The following is a 21,784-nucleotide window of genomic DNA, read 5'->3' on the forward strand; positions in this document are numbered from 1 at the left end:
CTCAAAGTGGCTAACAATCTCCTTTCCCTTCCTCCCCCACCAGAAACCCTCTGTGAGGTGAGTGGGGCTGAGAGACTTCAGAGAAGGGTGACTGGCCCAAGGTCACCCAGCAGCTGCATGTGGAGGAGCGGAGACACGAACCCGGTTCCCCAGATTACGAGTCCACTGCTCTTAACCACTACACCACACAGGCCACTGCACTGCTGCCAACGAAAGGGCAGGGAGGCTTGAGAGGGAGGAGACGCCCTGAAGTGGAGCCTGGGCACGCAGCTCACCGGAGGAAGACAGCAGAAAAAGCCAAATTCAGCAGTGGAAGAAGAAAATTTCAGAATATAAATGCAGAAATATAAACATTTATTACAAAAAAAGTATCATGACTTTAGAAGACAAAAGAGTAAGAATGGGAGTCGCTATCCGAGACGCAGAAAGACCAGCCGCCTCCGCCGCCCTCACTTCCGCTTTGATGCTGTGCCAATAACACAGTCATTGACCTGCAAGGCAAGACCGGGCAGATTTGGGGGGCCAGAAACTGGTCCCCACAGCTGCTGCTGCCGCCACCTCCTCCATCCAGCTGCGGTCAGGATGCCCCTTCCGCAGAGGAGATTCTGCAAGCAGCCCAGAGAAAGGGACACCCCCGCCCCCCCCCCAGCCGGATGCTGCAGCCACTTACCTTTCTGGCAAAGCGAAGGGAATTGAGGGACTCGGCAAAGTTCTCCTCCGAGGGCGAGATGTTAACAAACATCAGCCTGGGGGGAAAGGCCAGAGGAGAGGGTGAGGAGAAACAGAGGCTGCCTCAAGGGGGGTGCATGGCCCCCCTGTCAGAGACCTCTGGGTTGAAAGGGGTCATCTAGCCCAACCCCCTGCGTTCCTGGCAGGACAGCGCAGACCAGGCCTCAAAGGGGAGGGGGAGCCATCAACTCCCTCCTTGCCGACTCACATCTTGGAATTGCCGCCTAAGGAGTTCTGGAGGAGGTAGGTCAGCTTGCTGTTCCGGTAGGGCACATGGGCCTCCTGCAAGGGGGCAAAGGAAGCGGACAAGGATGGGTGCAGGAGGGGGAAATGTGTGGGGACCCTCCTCCCCACTTAGGGCAGGCCGGTTCCACCAGCATCCTGAGGCTGTCCCATTCCCGATTGAATTGTAGAGTTGGAAGGAATCACAGCTCTAGAGCCCCCGATAGGTGGGCACCCCACACGTGAGACAGTGCTGGACGCCACATCCTCACCCTCGCAGAAGACCAGCGCACTGCGGGAGGCGGGCTGTGGGGCTGCAAAGGGCTGCCCCATGGCTGGCCAGGACTCCCCCCCCCGGAGGCACACGCGACCCCCCTCTCCCGCCTACCTTGTTGCTGAGGGCGGTGATGACCAGGCCCAGGTTGGAGAGGCTGCTGTTGATGGCCTGGGTCTCCTTGAGGCGGTCGCCGGTGGAGAGGGACCTGTCCAGGCGCTCGCTGCCAGCCAGGTCCACCAAGCTCAGCACGGCTGCGGGGGGGGGGGGACAAAGGAGGGGTGAGGGTGGAGGGAGAAGGGGGGGGTGCTGGGGACCAGGGACCCACAGAGGGCCTGGCCTAGAAGAGGAGGGAGAGCAAGGGAGCGCCTCTGGGCCAGGGCAGGGACAGAGGCCTCCGGCGAAGGGGGTCGTGGGGCCGGCCACACTCACAGGAGGTGTGCAGCTCCCGGTTGGGGTTGTGGCCCTCGATGCGCAGCTGGAAGAGGCTGTGGCTGCGGGACGAGCGCTCGTTGAGATTCGTCTTGGCCACCGAGCGGTTGGCTTTGGCTCTCTGGAGCAGCTTCAGGACCTGAAGGGGCAAGCGGGGGGCAGGAGGCGGAGAATGGCGGTCGGAAGGGACCCCAGAGATCCTCTGGCCCTAGCCAGCCCCAGGCAAACAGCGTGAAGAGGCTAGCCGGGCACATTCCCCCCCCCCCGGCTATTGGCTACTTGCGACCAGACTGAGATGCCCGGGCGCCCGATGGCGTTGGACATCACCGCCTGGAGGGGAAGCCTGGGAATCCTCGGAGCAAGACTCTTTCCACACACGAGGACCTCGTCCTATAGAATTCTATCCGTTACACAATCAGAATGAGTATCAGGAACCAAAACGGTTTCTCTCAGCAGCCTGAGCAGGAGCAGTGAACAATGGCAGCTCCTTGTTCTCACCTGACTTCACTCCCCCGCTGCCCCCACTGCCCCACGCTCAGCTGCAAAGAATATTCTTATATTCTGAATGTACAGTTAAGAAAGAGAAGTTGGAATAGGCCAAGATATGTGGACTGCCCCAATCCCAGCTCAAGGTGGTCATCTGAACTGGCCAGATGTTTAACTGAGAATCAGTCAGTCAGTCAGGCCATCATTTGAAAAATAAGACTTTAGAACGCCTGGCCCCAAAATGGCAACGAGACATCCCATTTGGGTGAGTTTAAGCTTGGTTTAAGGAGCCGCTTGGTGCCTAGCCTCTACACTGGAGTTTCTACCATTGCCTGCAAATAGAAAGGGAAGCATGGGGGGGGGGGAGTTCTTCCTCTGGGAACTCTAGGGCAGGCAGAAGCCCCATAAGGAGCCGAGGGGCCAAGACCCAGGTGATCTGAGCTCTCCAGACAGGCAGGATGGCTCAGGCCTTCATGCAGAAGCCTCTCAGAGAACGGCACAGTCGGAGGGGAGCCCCCAGGGTCATCTAGCCCAACCCCAGATTCCTCCCTCTGCTCCTCCCCTCAGAGGCTTTGGATGCAGACACACTCTGGCTGCCTTGTCCCCAGACCAAGGCCCTAAAACGGGTCACAATGGGGCTGGTTCTCTGGCTTCTGCCTCTCCTCCACCCCTTGCAAGCAGGCTGGTGGCCGGACACAGTGCAGAGAGCGGGAGAAGAGTAGTGTTGGAAGGGGACCCCCAAGGGTCATCTACCCGACCCCCTGCACCGCTGGAACCCCCCAGGAAAATCCCAGACAGACAGCTGCCCCCCCCACCGCGGTACCTCTTGCTCCGAAGCAACGGGGACGTAGCAGAGGTTGGGAACGTGCAGCTCCTCCGTGCATTGGCTCACTCGCCGGATCTCCAGCTCAGAGCCCTGCTCAGGGCGCAACACCAGCAGGTCCCGCAGAGACTCATTGTAGATCTCCAGGAAGTTGGCAGTGAAATGGTACTGGGAGGAGACAGGCAGAGGGGCAGGATCAGACCAGGGAAGGCGGCTGGGGTGGCGCGTGCCCAGCCAGCACATCGCTCCCAGCTCAGACTCGGGGACCAACTGGCATGGCTATTCCAAGAGGAGGCTTCCAAAGGTGAGGCCCAGGAGTTCAGACAGGCCAGCCCTCGGGTGTTCAGGGGATCTTGTGAGGCTGAACGGAAGGCCCTGCAGAAAAACACTGGCGGTCTCACCATCCTGTGGGGTGGGTGAGGGTGAAGGAGGCAGCCCTCTCTCACCAGCGCCCTCTCTGGGAGCTCCCAAGCCCAGTGCGAAACCCCCCTGGCAATTGCAGCATGGCGAGTGAATGCAGCGGGGGTCTCCACCCCCTTTGGACACCTGCATCCGCTTTCCCTCTCTGCCCCCACCTTCCAGCCTTTGGCCTCCATCTCCCGGGCTTTCCTGAAGATCTGCTGCACTGCGCGGGGGATCATGCCGGCCGTGGAAGGGTCCTGGCAGTCGGGGCCCTCCATGGTGTACGTCTTGCCGCTCCCCGTCTGCCCGTAGGCAAAGATGCAGACGTGGTAGCCGTCCAAGGCCGACTGCGGGGAGGAAGGGAAGCCGTCAGGCTGGCGTCCACCAGACCCCACCTGCCCCCGGAGGGGGAGAGCCGCCCTATGTGGAATTTCCAGACCATCCTTCAGCCACGACTCACAGGACAAACCAGCCAAATCAGCCAGGGAATCATCCTCACGATCATCATCATCATACAGTGGCACCTTGGTTGTCGAACCGAGTCCGTTCAAAAACTAAGGCTGCCAAAGAATGTTGGGGAGTTGGAACACTTACTTCCAGGTTTTCAGCGTTCAGGGGCCAAAGTGTACGAGTACCAAGGTGTTTGAGGGCCAAGATACGACTGTACCATGCTCAACATAATAACAAACTAGAAGAACTGGGCCGCTTCCCCCCTTAATGTATTTATTCTATATATTTATTTGATTGATTTATGTGCTCTTCAGGGTGGTTGACAGAATAATATGCTTTTCCTTACCTGCACAAGCAGAGAGATCTCCTCAAAGACCTCCTCCTGGGAGCTGGACGGAGGGAAGACCTGGTCAAAGTTGAACTCATAGACAATGTCCTCTTTTTGCTCCCGGCCAACGTGGGACTGGCAGAGAATCAAAGAATTGCAGAGTTGGAAGACCCACGAGGCTCATCTAGTCCACCCCCAAGCAAGACTTGAACCCACAACTCTGAGATTATGAGCCTCTACCGACTAAGTGGTGACAGGGGCCGCGTTCCCCCTTGGCCAGCTCTCCCGGGGCCACAATGCTCTCTCTCGCACACACACACATATCCTCCAGCTGGCATTGGGTCTGTTGGCCTTGGGCCGGCCATCAACATTTGGGTTTCTCCTGCTCCTGCAAAGGTCATTGCAGGAACAACACTGGCTTATTTGAAGAAGAAGAAGAGTTTGGATTTGATATCCCGCTTTATCATTACCCAAAGGAGTCTCAAAGTGGCTAACGTTCTCCTTTCCCTTCCTCCCCCACAACAAACACTCTATGAGGTGAGTGGGGCTGAGAGACTTCAAGAAGTGCGACTGGCCCAAGGTCACCCAGCAGCTGCATGTGGAGGAGCGGAGATGCGAACCCGGTTCCCCAGATTACGAGGCCACCGCTCTTAAGCACTACCCCACACTGGCTCTCGGCAGGCTTTGCGGCAGGTGGAGACTTCCTGACGTCCCCTGGCAACTGTGACAGCCCAAGATGCCACCAAGACTTCGACAACCGCCTTGTCCCCCCACCCCCAGACTGACCTCCTCCGCCTTGGATAAGACCAGGCTCTTGCTGTTGTCTGGCGGGAAGCGGAGGTGGCTCACCCCCTGTTTCTGGGCCTCCTTCTCGCTGCTCAGCAGGGGGCGCACGCGGCAGAAGACACGGATGTTGCCCTGGAGGGAGCGGGGAGTCGTCAGCACCCAGCCCCACAAAGGGTCCCCCAGTGCCAGCCCCCCACCACCACCGGCCCACCTTCAGCTCCTGGACGGCGTTGTGCAGGGAGCGCCGCTCCATCTCCGACTCGTGCTGCTTCTGCTCCAGCTGGGCCTTGTGTGCTGCCAGCGCCTCATTCTCCTGCGCCCGCCGGGCCAGGCTCTCCAGCGCCAGGCGCAGTTCCGCCTGCGTCAGAGAAACCCCAGGGCCAGTGAGGGACGGGCCACCTCAAACCCAGAGCCGCCCACCCGCCCTCTCAGCCAGGCAACAATTCAGGGAGGAGGCGGCAAATGCAGGCTTCCTCAGCTGGGAAAGGAAAAGCACCAGCAGGAACAGACACAGCAGAGGTTAGCAATTCCCCCAGACAGATATCTAGGGCCCTCTTGCGATGGATAGAAAAGGGACTTGTGTGAGAAACAGGGTGTGAGGCTGAGGAGAAGGGAAGCGCTTCCAGCGAGAGCCGAGAGGGATACACTTCTCTGTATGGGGGGGATTGAAGATTAAGATATAATTATGATAGAGGGCTAGACACATAAAATTTTGTGTTTTATTGCAATTATTACTATTACTGTTGTGATTTTTATTTATTTTCTTTCTTTTTCTCCTTATCTTCCCACCTTTTATTGCTTTTTTCTGTATTTCTTATTATCTTTTATTAAAAAATTCTTGTTTTCCAAAAGTGTTTGCAACATCTTTCTCTCATCTTATTATCTTTTTTTAAACTAGTTTGGTTTGTATTATATGTTGAAAATATTTAATAATTTTTTTTAAAAAAACATTTTTTAAGGTATCTAGCTCTCTTTTCTGGGGCTGAGGACCCTTAACTGTGATCTTGAGTCTGGCATTGTGGAATCAGAAGGGTACCTACGGGACATCTAGTCCAACCCGCTGGAATGCAGGCGTCACAAGCGGATGTTGGCTAGTCCCAAGGATTCCTCGCCTCACCTTGGGATTCCATGCACCATTAAAGGGCGGGTGGAAGGGTCCCCAGCCCCCCCCCTCACCTCTCTGGCCTCCAGCTGGGCAGCCAAATCCTCCTTGGCCTCCCTGGCTTTGCGGCCAGCGGTTTCCAGCTCCCGGATCGCCTGGCTCTGGCTCTTGACGGTCTCCTGCAGCTGCTGCTCCTGCTTCACCAGCTGCTCCACCCTCTGCCGGCTCTCTGTGGCCTGCGCTTGGCAGGTCTGCAGCTCCAAGGCCAGGGCACTGCCAAGAGAGGGTAGGGCAGAGGTCAGGTCCTGCAGCAGGAGGAGCAGACGGAGCCCGCCATGCCCTTCTCAGGCTGCTGCTCGCTCACCTGTTCTGCCCCTCCAGCTGCTGGTTGCGGGCCGTCGCCTGCTTCAGCTCCCCCTCCAGCTGGTTCAGCTGATGCCTCAGGGCCTCATTCTCCCCGGCCAGCCCCTGGGCCTTCTCCTTGTAGGTCCCCCCTTTGGCCCGCAAGTCGCTCACTTGCCCCTTCAAGTCCCAGGGGGCCCGCTTCTTCTCACCCCCGCCAGCAGCGGCAGGAGCAGCGGCTGCCAAGGGGAGAGGGAGAGAGAGAGGACAGTGTGAGGGTCCCGGTGGCGGCTCAAGGATGGCACGGGGGGGGCACCTCCCTCCCTTCTCTAGGCCTTACCTGGCTTAGGGGCTGCCGCAGCCACCGTCCGACGGGATCCTGCTGGGAAACAAGGAACGAGACATGAAGCAGTGAAAGGATTCCCAAGGGGACCCTGTCTCCCCTCCGTTGCTTCATGAAATATCTCCAAACAATAGTAATACTTCAAAACATAAAATCAGCAAGGAACTCAAGACAGATTAAAGCAACATATGTGGGGGTTCCCTTCCACGGATTGCGCCTAAAGTCAAAATCACGTATAGCTGAAATATGCTGGATTTAATGGTGGGCAGGATTGCCAGAGCATTTTCCCCAGCCCCTCTCCAAACTTTTTATATTGTTTCCTACACTGAATGCACACAAGTTAAAGGGGCACCAGATGCAGGATTACGGGGAACCCACATTCTACACATCTGAATCAGCTTGACAAAACTAAAATGGCTTCAGCAGGTGCCAAAAAGAGTCCAGCAAAGATAGCTGCCTGGTGTTGTAAGAACATAACTGGATCAGGCCCAAGGGGGCCTGTCTAGCCCAGCATCCTGTTCTCAGTGGCCAAACAGTTTCCTGTGGGAAACCAGAGAGCAGGATTCAAGTCCAAGAGCCCTCTCCCCCTTTGTGGCTTCCAGCAACAGGTATCCAGAAGAATTTCTGCCTCCAGCCATAGAAGCAGAGCACAGACATCACAGCTAGTAGCCATTGATTGCCCTCTCGGATGTGCATCTGTTTAATCCTCTTGTAAAGCCATCCAAGTTAGTAGCTATCACTACTTCCTGTGGGAGGGGAAGTTCCATAGGTTAGCTATGCAATGCCATTGTTTTTTATACAGAGGTGGCTTGGTTCTCAAACTTCATCCGTTCCTGGAGTCCAAGACTCCAGAAACCATTCGCAAACCAAGGGACGGCTTCCGACTGGCTGCAGGAGCATCCTGCACTCATTCGGAAGCTGTGTCGGATGTTCAGCTTCTAAAAAACGTTCGCAAACTGGAAAGCTTACTTCCAGGTTTCCGGCGTTCAGGAGCCAATTTGTTCAACAACTAAGCCGTTTGAGAAGCAAGGTACCACTGTAATGGAAATCAATACAACAATATTTATAATATTTTTGAAAAATAACACGATGGGTGCTGCTCCTCTAAATGATCAATTCCTTACAGGTACGATATGGCACCCTTAACAGGGACGCTTCTGCAGCCCGCTGCCTACCTGTGGTGGACGGCCCTGCCACACCCGCAGTCCCCCGGGTTCGAGTGCTCGAGCGGCGGCGCCCCCCTGCCAAGAAAGCGGTGTTACAGCAAAGTCCAGAAGGGCTCCCCAGGTTCTGCCCCGCCCCCCCCCCCCGACCTGAGCTTACCGGCCTGGCGGTGGCCTCGGAGCGCAGGGGCCGCTGGCGGAGGCTTCGGAACGGAGGGGGCTGCTGTCACAGGTCCTCCCTGCTTGGTAGGGTCCAGGGGAGCCCGAGCCCGTTTCTGGGAGGAAGGAAAGGGCAGCCGCTTGTTATTCTCCAGGGCCAGGCTGGATGCCCCCTCACCGGTCCTATTCCACGTCCCTCTCTGCTGGAAATGGCAACGCCCCATTCGCACCCCCCCCCATGCTGCAGAAGGGAGGGGCTTGGGAACTCACCCGGTCCACCTTGGGGGGCTCATTCTCATCGCTGGCCGGGCGCTTGAGGTGCAGCGCAGACACAGGGAGCCGGGAGGGGCCTTTCGGCAGCAGGAAACTTTTCCCCTCAGAGTTCATCTTCTGCTCCCGGAGTGGCAACTGAGGAAGGCCGCTGAGTTCATTTAATGAAGAATCTCAGAAGCAGGGTGGAGGGGGGGGAGTCAAAGGCCGAGGCAGGCAAGAGAGAGGCGCCCCCCCCCGACCCCCGAAAGGGACTCACGGGAGGTGGACCATCCATCAGCTCCAGGCAAGGCCTTCGGGGAGAAGCCAGTGGGAGGCCAGTAAGGAAATGAAGCCCAGCCTGCAAGGTCAAAGGAGGCCCGGCTAGTCCAAATGGCCCCCAGCACCGAGATAGGCTGCCTCTGGGCCGGGAGGCAGCAACCCTTTCCCGCAGGGGGCCGGTCCGCTGTCCCGCAGGCCCTGGGGGGGCCGGACTACACGGGGAGGGGGGGGAAGAGAGCGAATTCCTCTGCCCCGCAAAGAAGCCAGAGATGCCTTTTCAAGGAAAGGACACCTTCTGCGCATGTCCAAGGGCGCCGATTGCCGGGCCCTCCGCGGGCCGGAGGGAGAAGGCGACGGGGGCCGGATCCGCCCGCGGGCCTCAGCCCGCCTCCCCCCGATCTGCTGGGGCTTGGCTGGTCCCCCCTCCCTCCCGCCCGAGGAAGGGGCCCCTCTGCCCTCTGCCCGCGCCCCGAGGCCTCACCGGCGCCCCTCCGGCTCCTCCGCCTCGCCCTCCGTCTCCCTCTCCGACCCAAACGCCGTCGATTTAAACGGACAGCTCCCGTCCTCCTCCGCGGCGCCGCCCGGCAGCCAATGGCCAGGCGGCGAGAGGAGGAGACCAATCCGCGCCGCCCGTCGCGCGGGCCGGACCCGCCCCCTTCGTCTTACGCCCACGGCTCCGCCCCTAAGTCCCTCCTCGGCGCACGCACTGCGCACGCGCGCCGCCCAAGAAGGCGCCCGAGCCCGCCTCCGCCGGAAGGAGCGTCGGCGGGAGGGCGAGCGTGAGTGCGGGGGCGGGGCCTGCGCCGGAGGGGCGGGGCCAGGGAGATCTAGGGGGAGAGAGATCAATGTCTAGGGAGATCAATAAACAAACGGGAGGGGCCCCCCGGGGGAGGCCGGCGGAGCGCGCCTTGGCCACCGGGGCAGCAGCTTCCCCCGTTGAACACTCGCCTGCCCCTCTGCGCAGGTGGGGCGGGGCCTGGAGGGGGGGGACCCCGAGTGACACTGGCCCCTTTCCCCTCCCCCCCATGAAGGGGGTTCGGGGGGGCCTGAGGCAGGGGGGGCACACAGGGACGCTGCAGCGGGGCGATCCCCTTGGAGGGGGGCGGGGGGTCCTGGCATTGGGGGGACCCCCGGGCGCTGCCACGGTCTTTCCCCCGCTGCCCCCCCCAGCCCGGCGGAGGCGTGGCGGGCCCGGGTGGGGGCGCTGGGGGGGGGCTGGGCCGCCCGGCCCTCGGCATCCCCCCTGGCGGCCCCCCGCTCCGGCTGCTGCGTCACTGGCGCTCGGCGGGAGGCTGGAGCCGCCGAGGGTCCCGCTCCGCCGCCCCTGAGACCCCCCCGCCCCCCCCCGCGGCAAGAGGGACCCCCAGAGCGGAGCCGGCAAGGGGGCGCCCCCCCGCCCCTCCCCCGCCTCGGCCCGCCTGACCCGGACCAGCGCCCGCCTGACCTCTGACCCTTCCGCCTCCTTGCGGCGGGCTTTGGGACCTGGCTCACTCTCTGGGCTGCTTACTGCGCCAGCTTCCGCTACATTTGAACTTGGCGCGCGCGCCCAACTCTCTACCTTCCTCTTGATCGTTTCGTCGCTCCCCGAGGTGGGCGTGACTACTCCTGACTCATGCCCTCCCTCCTTCTGAAAGCCTCCGGAACCCGATATCTGGTCCCCTTTCTCCCCGCTGCTCCCGGCTGGGTACGTGGGTCCCGATCTCCAACTGCTGCTCTCTGATCCCTCTCTGGACCCTTCTTCCTGGGGTGTCCCCCTGCTTTCCCCCCTTGCTCTGACCGCTGGCGCTCCCTTCTGGGAATCCTCGGACTCACTGGACAGGCTCGGTGATCTCGGGTCGTCATCCCCACTCATCTTTCCTTCGTATTCCTCCCCCTCGCTCTCTGTCTCCTCCCTTCTCTGCGTCTCTGCTCCTGAACCCCTGACATCCATCCCCCCCTCGAAGCCCCCCCTTCCCCCCTCCCCGCTTTCAAGGGTGGTTGCTGGGTGCTCCATCATCACAGGAGTGAATGCCGGATACAGTTCGCTCCTCGTCGCTGGCCGCCAACTGAAGACCTCCGAGTCTTCCTCCTCGCGTTCGTCAACGGTGAGCTGCTCCGCCTCCATTTCAGTGCCGCCGTGCTCGAAACCGAGATCCTCCCCGCACACGTCCATGTCAGTCTCTGCGTCGGTCGCTTGACCTGGCATCTCCAGCCACCTCCGGCGCCACTGCTCCTCTGGCCGATCGTCCCACCAATACGAGGTGTCGGACGCCGAACCCTCCGGTGACCCCTCTGGGGAACGTGTGCCCTGTGCGGGCTCCCCGTCCGAGTCGAAGCCATGGAACGTGCTGGAGGAAAGTGTGGGCGTGAACAACCAGTCGTCGAAGAAGCCTGCCGGCATGGGTCTGTGTGGGAAAAGGGCATGAAACTCGTCCTTGAGCAGGGGTTCCTCCAAAGCGTAGTCTGGCACCCAGCTATTAGCACTGGCCCGGGTGCCCTCTCTGGCTAGGAGGTATTCTACTCCGTCTTCCCCCCATCTGGAGTCCAAAATCTCCGTGACTTCGTTGATGGGGTCCTGCTGTGGCAATCTCCCCGCCTCCGTCCGCTCCTGAGACGGACTCGGTGCCGTTCCTGGTTCCTGGAACCTGTGAGGTGTCCTGTAGGGAGTGAGCACCGACCTGTGGAACACCGGATGCATCCTGGAACCCTCCGGTAGCACCAGCCTGAAAGCTACTGGGTTGATCTGCGCTTCGACTTGGTATGGACCGAGTTGCTTGTGCCCCAACTTCTTCTTGGCTAACGATCTGGTCGGCACTGCGTGGGCTGCCAACCAGACCCAGTCTCCCACTCGTATCTCTTCGCCAACCCGCCTGTGCTTGTCAGCTTGCACCTTGTATGCGTGCTTCGCTAGCTCCAGCTGCCGTCGGAGTTGATCGTGGACCTCCTGCAACTCAGACGCGAAAGCCTCCGCCGTCTGCGGTTCCCCTTCCCCCACTCTGTCCAGTCCCGGGAAGGTTCTGGGATTCCTCCCATTGTTGGCGAAGAACGGCGTCACCCCTGTGGACACGTGCTTCGTGTTGTTGTAGGCGAACTCGGCGAGCGGCAGGTAATCCACCCACGTCGCAGGCTGTTGATTGGCATAGCATCTCAGGTACTGCTGCATGATGGCATTGACCCTCTCGCTTGCCCGTTGGTCTGCAGGTGTCTCGCTGATGTCAGGTTGATCTTGACGTTCAGGAAGCCCATCAGCTTCTGCCAGAAATTCGAGATGAACTGGCAGCCGCGGTCGGACAGTATAGACCGCGGCAGCCCGTGCACTTTGAACACGTGATCTATGAACAGTTTGGCTGTTTGTTCTGCCGTGGCCACCTTCGCACACGGTATGAAATGTGCCATCTTGGTGAACAAGTCCACCACCACTAGTACAGCTGTCTTGCCTCTCGAGCTGGGTAGATCCGTGACAAAGTCCAGGGCCACCCTCTCCCACGGTTCAAACGGCGTTTGCAGCGGTTCCAGCAGTCCCGCCGGTGGTTTGTGCACCGGTTTGGCCCTCTGGCAGGTGTCGCACCTCGCGACGTAGTCCGCGACTTCCCCTCTCAGTCTGGGCCACCAAAAGTCCCTTGCGACTAATTCCACCGTTTTTTCTGTGCCAAAGTGCCCGGCCGTGGGTGCGTCGTGCAACTGCTGCAGTACCTTGGCGCGAAGTTCGTCTCCCGGCACGTAGATGGCCCCTTTACGTAAGAGCAAGCCGTCTCGTATCTGGAACTCGTCGCTCTTCGCCGTGCCCTTGTGCACCTCGGCCATCTTCGCCTGCGCGAATGAGTCGTCCTGCAACGCCCGCCGCACCGCATCCAGGTCTACTGTGGCTGAAGCGCACGCCCACGCTGTTGGCGCGAAGATGTGCATGGCTGCCGCTGGCGTCGCCTCTTCGAGGTATTGCGGTTTTCGGGACAGTGCATCCGCCATGATGTTGGTGTCGCCTGGGACGTACTCTATTCGGAAATCGAAGTCAGCAAAGAACTCCGCCCAACGTATCTGCCTCTGGTTCAGGAACTTCGCCGTGCGCCAGTGCTCCAGATTCTTGTGGTCCGTGCAGACCTGCACCGTGTGCTTGGCGCCGATCAGGAAGTGTCTCCACGCCTTGAAAGCTGCATGAATGGCAAGCAACTCCCTGTCCCAGATGGTGTAGTTCTGCTCCGACTTGCTGAGCTTTCTGGAGTAGAACGCTCCCGGCCTCCAGACCCCCTGTGGGTCCCTCTGCAGCAGGACAGCTCCCACTGCTCTATCGGACGCGTCTGTCTCTACCCGCATCGGTCTGCTGGGGTCGATATGCAGCAGTTGCTCTTCCGACGCGAAGAGACGCTTGAGTGCCTGAAAGGACTGCTCCGCCTGCTCCGTCCAGATGAATTTCTTTTTCTTGGAGCTTAGCGTGTCCGTAATAGCCGCCGTCTGCATCGCGAACCCCTTGATAAACTTGCGATAGAAGTTGGCGAAGCCGACAAACCGCTGGACCTCCTTCCGGTTGCGCGGGCTCTTCCAATCCAACACCGCGCGAACCTTGGCGCTGTCCATGGCTAGCCCCTTGTCCGACAACTTGTAACCCAAGAAATCCACCTCCTTCGTGTCGAACTGGCACTTCTCCAGTTTGGCGTACAGTCTATGCTGCTGCAACCTCTCCAGCACCTCCCGAACGTCTTGGTCATGCGCTTGCTGCGATTCGGAGAATATCAGGATGTCATCCAGAAAGCAGACGCACTTCTTGTAGAGGAGTCCCGCCAACACATGATGCATGAAAGCTTGAAAACAGTGAGAACCGTTTTGCAATCCAAACGGCATCACTCTGTAGTCGTAGGTGCCCAGAGGCGTGAACATGGCTGTCTTCCACTCATCGCCCTCCCTCATGCGGATGAGATTGTACGCCCCTCGCAGGTCCAACTTGGTGAACACGCGTCCCTTGCGCACCGTCGCCAGTAGGTCGTCAATCCTGGGCATGGGGAAATCAGAGGGCTTGGTCATCTTGTTCAAGAGGCGAAAATCCACCACCAGTCTTTTTTGGGGCGTGTCCTTCTTCTTCACGAAGAAAACAGGACTACCCCCTACTGCCCTGGACTCCCGGATGAAACCGCGCTCCAAATTGTGATCTATGAACTGTTTGAGTTCCTGTAGTTCGTCCTCAGACATGGAATACAGCTTCCCTTTCGGTAGCGTCGCCCCTGGTAGGAGGTCAATCTTGCAGTCATATTGCCTGTGTGGTGGTAGCTTGTCTGCCTCCTTCTCGCAGAAGACCTCCAGAAAGTCTGCGTATTTGTGGGGGACTGCTTGCAACGTTCCCAACTGCAGTTGTGATTCCTCCTCCTCTCCCTCCTGTCTGGGCAGGATGCAGTGTTCTGCGCAGTAAGAGGAGCCGAAGATCAGCTGTCGCTGGTACCAAGCCAGTGTCGGACTGTGCCTGTCCAGCCAACTCATGCCCAACACAATGGGTGTGTCCGACAGTCGGGTGACATTAAAACTGATGACTTCCCTGTGGTTACCAAGGCGCATCACCATTGGCGGCGTCTGCTTCACCACCTGCCCCCCCAGCAACTCTCTGCCATCCACTGTGACGACTTGCAGGGGCAGAGTGGCAGGTAATAGCTGTATAGCGTGCTGCTCCACAAAATCCTGCGCTATAAAGTCTGCGTTGCTTCCAGAATCCACAGAAAGCGGCACTTCGATAGTGACGCCATCGGGTAGCTGGAGAGATGCTGTGAGCTGCACTACTGGTTTGGGTGGGAGGGGGTCCGTGGATTGCAAGATCGCTGGGGACTGCTTCAGTGATGCGTCTGGCTGGGCCCCAGTGCCTCTGTCTCCAGCCAGACATCATCGTTTCCCTGCTGGGGTTCGCTGTGTTGCGTGGCCGCTTTCACCGTTGCGGAGGCTGCAGTGTGCTTGGAGCTCCTCTGGGGACACTCTTTCGCCAAGTGTTGAGAGCTGTCGCATATGTAACACTTCCGGGTCCCTCTAGGAGGTTTAGTCTTGACTGCCGCCGGTGCAGGGGCTCTGGTAGCTGACTGAGCCCTGGCGCCTCCCACCTCCATAGGTTCCACTCCCCCTCCTGGCGGAGGTGTGGATTGCGCACGCGCAGCTTCCCTGGGAACGAAAGAGAAACTTCTCGCTGCTTCGCGCCCTCCACGTCCTTCGTCTCTGCACCATGGACGTTCTTCCAGCCTCACCCCCACAGTCAGCGCCCTTTGGACCACCTCCTGCGTGCTCCGGGGCCTCTCCCCCCTCGCAATTTCGTCTTTAACAGCACTGCTCAGACCCTCCCAGAATAGGTCTCTGACTGGGGGCGAATCCCGGTCCCATTCCAAGGCACTGACCAGCGCAAAAAAGCGGGCGTGGTACTGCCGTACGCTCGCCCTCCCTTGTTCCAGTCCATGAATCTCCCGTCGGGCAAGATCCACGTCAATGGTAGATAAAAAGCACGCATCCATCGCTTTGATAAAGGCATCTGCACTCTGAAGCGCCGGATCTTTATCCCTCCACAAATTGCGTAGCCACGCTTTAGCATCCCCATGCAAATGGGATAGTATAAACCCCACTTTCTCTTCCTCATCTCTAAAGTCTTTTGCCAGCAGTTGCAGTGCGCACATTACGTCTGCTCGAAAATTGGGGTACTGTTGTAAATTCCCATCGAAGTGAGCCACAAGCCCTCCTGCTCTCCGTGCCAACCCAACCCCCTCCGGTCTGGGTCCTGGCTGCCCATGCTTAACCAATGCTTCAAACCTGGCGTGGAGATCTCTGTAGGCGGCTGCCGCATCCTCCTCCCTTTTCTTGGATGCCTGTACCTCCGCGTTCAATTGGGTCACTGCCTGTTGCAGCGCTGAAATTTTCTCTGCTTCCGTCATCTCTGCCAACCGTTGTGAGCTTGCTCCCAAACACCAATTTCCTCCTCTCGCTGCTTCTGCCTCCGCTGCGAGGTATCAGGTGTCCGAAGCTAATGGAGACGGGTCTTACTGTCAGGGCTGCCACTCAGTCCCAGCTCACATAGGACCACGTTAGCCAGCGTTCCGGTTAAAAGAGTCTTTATTGGATTACAGGTTCCATTTCCAAACTGCAATGTGCAGCCCTACTTCTTCTAGGTCAGACCGGCGAAGACCCGTCTGAGTCTCCGCCTCTAGCACACCAGCTTAATACCCTAGCCTTGCTCCACCTCCTGCGCCTTTCCTTCCGTCTCTGGGTCCTTCTGCCCCCCGGGGTCTCTTCTTTCCTACTCTCTTCTGACGCGGATCCCCCTGACCCTTCCGCCTCCTTGCGGCGGGCTTTGGGACCTGGCTCACTCTCTGGGCTGCTTACTGCGCCAGCTTCCGCTACATTTGAACTTGGCGCGCGCGCCCAACTCTCTACCTTCCTCTTGATCGTTTCGTCGCTCCCCGAGGTGGGCGTGACTACTCCTGACTCATGCCCTCCCTCCTTCTGAAAGCCTCCGGAACCCGATATCTGGTCCCCTTTCTCCCCGCTGCTCCCGGCTGGGTACGTGGGTCCCGATCTCCAACTGCTGCTCTCTGATCCCTCTCTGGACCCTTCTTCCTGGGGTGTCCCCCTGCTTTCCCCCCTTGCTCTGACCGCTGGCGCTCCCTTCTGGGAATCCTCGGACTCACTGGACAGGCTCGGTGATCTCGGGTCGTCATCCCCACTCATCTTTCCTTCGTATTCCTCCCCCTCGCTCTCTGTCTCCTCCCTTCTCTGCATCTCTGCTCCTGAACCCCTGACACTATCTGTTGATGGATGGCCATCCTGACTCGGCCCCAGACACACTGACCAGATGTCTGGAAGCTGTGGCTGGATGGCTACGTGGGAGCCGGTTGAAGTTAAATCCTTCGAAGACAGAGGTCCTCTGGCTGGGGCGGGACGATATGGGATCGAGGGGGCAACTCCCATCTCTTGCGAGGGTGCAATTAGTGCCAGCACCGTCCGTTAAGAGTTTGGGTGTAATCTTCGATACCTCCCTCTCTATGGAGGCGCAGATTACAGCTATAACAAAGGCGGCATTTTTCCATCTCCGCCAAGCTAAGCAGTTGGCCCCTTATCTCTCTCGCCCTGACCTAGCCACTGTGATCCATGCGACGGTCACCTCCAGACTGGATTATTGTAACTCGCTCTACGTGGGGCTGCCCTTGAGACTGACCCAGAAACTCCAGCGGGTGCAGAATGCCGCGGCGAGACTCCTTATGGGGTCTTCGCTGCGAGATCACATTCATCCGGTACTATACCAGCTGCACTGGCTCCCGGTGGAGTACAGGATCAGGTTTAAGGTGCTGGTTTTAACCTTCAAAGCCCTACACGGCCTAGGACCCTTGTACCTACGGGACCGCCTCTCCCGGTATGCCCCACAGAGGAACCTACGGTCTGCAAATAATAACATCTTGAAGGTCCCAGGCCTCAGAGAGGTTAGGCTGGCTCAACTAGAGCCAGGGCCTTCTCGGCTGCGGCTCCAATCTGGTGGAATGCTCTGCCTCATGAGACCAGGGCCCTGCGGGACCTGACATCTTTCCGCAGGGCCTGCAAGACAGAGTTGTTCCGCCAGGCCTTTGGTCAGGGCGCAGCCTGACTCCCTCCTCTGGCAACCTGCACAGAATTTTGTTTAATCGGTTGCCATCAATTTGATTTTAACTAATTTTTATAATGAAATATTTTTAGAATGTGTTATTATTTGATTGTTTATTTGATTGTTGTTAGCCGCCCTGAGCCCGGCTTGGCTGGGGAGGGCAGGATATAAATAAAATTTATTATTATTATTATTATTATTATTATTATTATCTAAACTAGCCAAGTATTCTTGTACTATCTCCTTAGTTATTCTGGGCTGTGTTTCCTTTGCTGAATCATTTGCTCCAAATTCTTCAGGTTGGGCATTCTTTTCTTTATCGGAGAAGACTGAGGCAAAGAAGGCATTGAGGAGTTCAGCCCTTTCTGTGTCCCCTGTTTGCATTTCACCATCTTCTCCTCTGAGTGACCCCACTGTTTCTTTGTTCTTCCTTTTGCTACGAACATACCCTACAAACATACCCATAGTCCTAGTATGCTTGGCTGCTCCTTTCCGCTGTATAGTAAACTTCAGAAGAGCATGATCACTCGCGCCTAATGATCCTTCCACTTCTACCCCACTAACCAGGTCATCAACATTGGTTAGGACCAGATCTAAAATGGCTGTTCCTCTTGTTGTTCCTCCCACTTTCTGGACAATGAAGTTGTCTGCAAGGCCAGTGAGGAATCTGTTTGACCTTATGCTCTTGGCTGAGTTTGACATCCAACAAATATCCGGGTAATTGAAGTCCCCCATTACTACTATCTCCTTTCCTTTTGCATGCTTGGCCATCTGTCCCAGGAAGGCATCATCTATGTCCTCCGTTTGGCTTGGGGATCTATAGTAAACTCCCACAATGAGGTCTCTGTTATTCTTCTCTCCCTTAATTTTGACCCAAATGCTCTCACTTTGGCTTTGAGGTTCTAAATCTTGGATCTCTTCACAGGTATACAGATCCCTGACATATAACACCACTCCTCCTCCTTTCTTGTCTGGTCTGTTTCTCTGAAATAGATTGTATCCCCCCATTATTACATTCCAATCGTGGGACTTATCCCACCAGGTTTCAGTGATGCCTATTATGTCATATTTAGTTTGCTGTACCAAGAGCTCAAGCTCATCTTGTTTATTTCCCATGCTTTGCGCATTAGTGTACAGACATTGAAGTCCATTAATCATTCCCCCGTGTCTCTTATTTAAGGATTTTTTCCTCCCACCACTAGGTCTGCGTGCTGTTTGCTCCATTTGGTCTATGACATTTGGATGATCATCTTCATTAATTGATAGACTCCTACCTTCAGGAGCACTGTCTCCCTCCCCCACATTAGTCAGTTTAAAGCCCTCCTGATGAGGTTTCTGAGATTTTTGGCAAAAACATTTCTCCCAACCATTGTGAGGTGCAGCCCATCGCTTGCCAGAAGTCCATCTTCAAGAAACTGCAGTCCGTGATCTAAGAATCCAAACCGTTCCTGTTTACACCATTTGCGAAGCCAGCTGTTCACTTCCACTATTTTTCCCTCTCTCCCTGGGCCACGTCGTTCAACTGGGAGTACAGATGAGATGACTACTGTGGGCAAGAAACCCATAAAAGAAATGGAGTGGCCCTCATAGTCAAAAAAAGAGTGGCGAAAGCTGTACTGGGATGCAATCTCAAAAATGATAGAATGATCTCGATACGAATCCAAGGCAGACCTTTTAACATCACAGTAATCCAAGTTTATGCACCAACCACTGAACTGAAATTGACCAATTCTATGAAGACTTACAACACCTTATAGAAATGACACCAAAGAAGGATGTTCTTCTCATTATAGGGGATTGGAATGCTAAAGTAGGGAGTCAAGAGATAAAAGGAACAACTGGCAAGTTTGGCCTTGGAGTTCAAAACAAAGCAGGGCAAAGGCTAATAGAGTTCTGCCAAGAGAACAAGCTGGTCACCACAAACACTCTTTCCCAACACACAAGAGACGACTCTACACATGGACATCACCAGATGGGCAGCATCGAAATCAGATTGATTATATTCTCTGCAGCCAAAGATGGAGAAGCTCTATACAGTCAGCAAAAACAAGACCTGGAGCTGACTGTGGCTCAGATCATCAGCTTCTTATAGCAAAATTCAAGCTTAAACTGAAGAAAGTAGGAAAAACCACTGGGCCGGTAAGATGCAATCTAAATCAAATCCCTTATGAATACACAGTGGAAGTGAGGAACAGGTTTAAGGATTTAGATTTGGTGGACAGAGTGCCTGAAGAACTATGGATGGAGGCTCGTAACATTATACAGGAGGCAGCAACGAAAACCATCCCAATGAAAAGGAAATGCAAGAAAGCAAAGTGGCTGTCCAACAAGGCCTTACAAATAGCGGGGGAGAGAAGGCAAGCAAAATGTGAGGGAGATAGTGAAAGATACAGGAAATTGAATGCAGATTTCAAAAAAAAATAGCAAGGAGAGACAAGAAGGCCTTCTTAAACGAGCAATGCAAAGAAATACAGTGGTGCCCCACAAGACGAATGCCTCGCAAGACGGAAAACTCGCTAGACGAAAGAGTTTTCCGTTTTGGAGGTGCTTCGCAAAACGAATCTCCTATGGGCTTGCTTCGCAAGACGACAATGTCTTGCGAGTTCCTGCGGGTTTTTTTCTCCCCCCCCTTTTTCTAAGCCGCTAAGCCGCTTATCAGCTGATCCGATCACCAGATAAGCCGCTAAAAGCCTCTAAAAGCCTCTAATAGCGCTAATAGCGCTAATCCGCTAATCCTTCAATGGGCTTGTTTCGCAAGACGAAAAAAACTGCTAGACGAAGAGAATCACAGAACGGATTCTTTTCATCTTGCGAGGCACCACTGTATAGGAAAACGACAGAATGGGAAGAACCAGAGATCTGTTCAAGAAAATTGGAGATATGAAAGGAACATTTTGTACAAAGATTACCATAATAAAAGACAAAAGTGGAAAGGACCTAACAGAAGCAGAAGACATCAAGAAGAGGTGGCAAGAATACACAGAGGAATTATACCAGAAAGATATGGATGTCTTGTACACCCCAGGTAGTGTGGTTGCTGACCTTGAGCCAGACAGCCTATGGCAAGTTCTTAAAGAACTGGGAGTGCCTCATCTGTCTCCTGAGAAATCTCTATGTGGGACAAGAAGCTACAGTTAGAACTGGATATGGAACAACTGATTGGTTCAAAATTGGGAAAGGAGTACGACAAGGCTATACATGGTCTCCCTGCTTATTTAACTTATATCCATAATTCATCATGCGAAAGGCTGGGCTGGATGAGATTGCCAGAAGAAATATAGAATCATAGAATCCTAGAGTTGGAAGAGACCACAAGGGCCATCGAGTCCAACCCCCTGCCAAGCAGGAAACACCATCAGAGCACTCCTGACATATGGTTGTCAAGCCTCTGCTTAAAGACCTCCAAAGTAGGAGACTCCACCACACTCCTTGGCAGCAAATTCCACTGTCAAACAGCTCTTACTGTCAGGAAGTTCTTCCTAATGTTTAGGTGGAATCTTCTTTCTTGTAGTTTGGATCCATTGCTCCGTGTCCGCTTCTCTGGAGCAGCAGAAAACAACCTTTCTCCCTCCTCTATGTGACATCCTTTTATATATTTGAACATGGCTATCATATCACCCCTTAACCTCCTCTTCTCCAGGCTAAACATGCCCAGCTCCCTTAGCCGTTCCTCATAAGGCATCGTTTCCAGGCCTTTGACCATTTTGGTTGCCCTCCTCTGGACACGTTCCAGTTTGTCAGTGTCCTTCTTGAACTGTGGTGCCCAGAACTGGACACAGTACTCCAGGTGAGGTCTGACCAGAGCAGAATACAGTGGCACTATTACTTCCCTTGATCTAGATGCTATACTCCTATTGATGCAGCCCAGAATTGCATTGGCTTTTTTAGCTGCCGCGTCACACTGTTAGCTCATGTCAAGTTTGTGGTCAACCAAGACTCCTAGATCCTTTTCACATGTACTGCTCTCAAGCCAGGTGTCACCCATCTTGTATTTGTGCCTCTCAATTTTTTTGCCCAAGTGCAATACTTTACATTTCTCCCTGTTAAAATTCATCTTGTTTGTTTTTGCCCAGTTCTCTAATCTGTCAAGGTTGTTTTGAAGTGTGATCCTGTCCTCTGGGGTGTTAGCCACCCCTCCCAGTTTGGTGTCATCTGCAAATTTGATCAGGATGCCCTTGAGTCCATCATCCAAGTCGTTGATAAAGATGTTGAATAAGACCGGGCCCAAGACAGAACCCTGTGGCACCCCACTAGTCACTCTTCTCCAGGATGAAGAGGAACTATTGATGAGCACCCTTTGGGTTCGGTCAGTCAGCCAGTTACAAATCCACTGAGTGGTAGCATAGTCAAGACCACATTTTACCAGCTTCTTTACAAGAATATCATGGGCACCTTGTCAAATGCCTTGCTGAAATCAAGGTAGGCTACATCCACTGCGTTCCCTTCATCTACCAGGCTTGTAATTCTGTCAAAAAACGAGATCAGGTTAGTCTGACATGACTTATTTTTCAGAAATCCATGCTGACTATTGGTGATCACAGCAATTGAAGTCCCCCATTACTACTATCTCCCTTCCTTTTGCATGCTTGGCCATCTGTTCCAGGAAGGCATCATCTATGTCCTCCATTTGGCTTGGGGATCTATAG

At 55.8% G+C, this 21,784-nt stretch overlaps 1 protein-coding gene across 1 annotated transcript; it reads right to left on the minus strand.

Annotated features, from left to right (window-relative positions):
- Window positions 1-379: 379 nt before the first annotated feature.
- On the minus strand, window positions 380-8,615 carry LOC308578104 (carboxy-terminal kinesin 2-like; the record flags this gene model as incomplete). Its single annotated transcript, XM_081178376.1, has 17 exons — window positions 8,571-8,615; window positions 8,312-8,449; window positions 8,043-8,157; window positions 7,895-7,960; window positions 6,717-6,758; window positions 6,399-6,615; window positions 6,109-6,307; window positions 5,144-5,290; window positions 4,933-5,064; window positions 4,165-4,281; window positions 3,542-3,715; window positions 2,967-3,134; window positions 1,658-1,796; window positions 1,340-1,479; window positions 938-1,011; window positions 633-746; window positions 380-491 (listed from the first exon to the last, which is right to left on the minus strand). Exons 1-17 carry the CDS (start codon window positions 8,586-8,588, stop codon window positions 380-382), a joined length of 2,112 nt encoding a protein of 703 aa, XP_081034502.1. The 5' UTR covers window positions 8,589-8,615.
- Window positions 8,616-21,784: the final 13,169 nt, after the last annotated feature.

This window comes from Podarcis bocagei (genome assembly GCF_964188305.1).
Source record: "Podarcis bocagei genome assembly, chromosome: W".
Taxonomy (NCBI): Eukaryota; Metazoa; Chordata; class Lepidosauria; order Squamata; family Lacertidae; genus Podarcis; species Podarcis bocagei.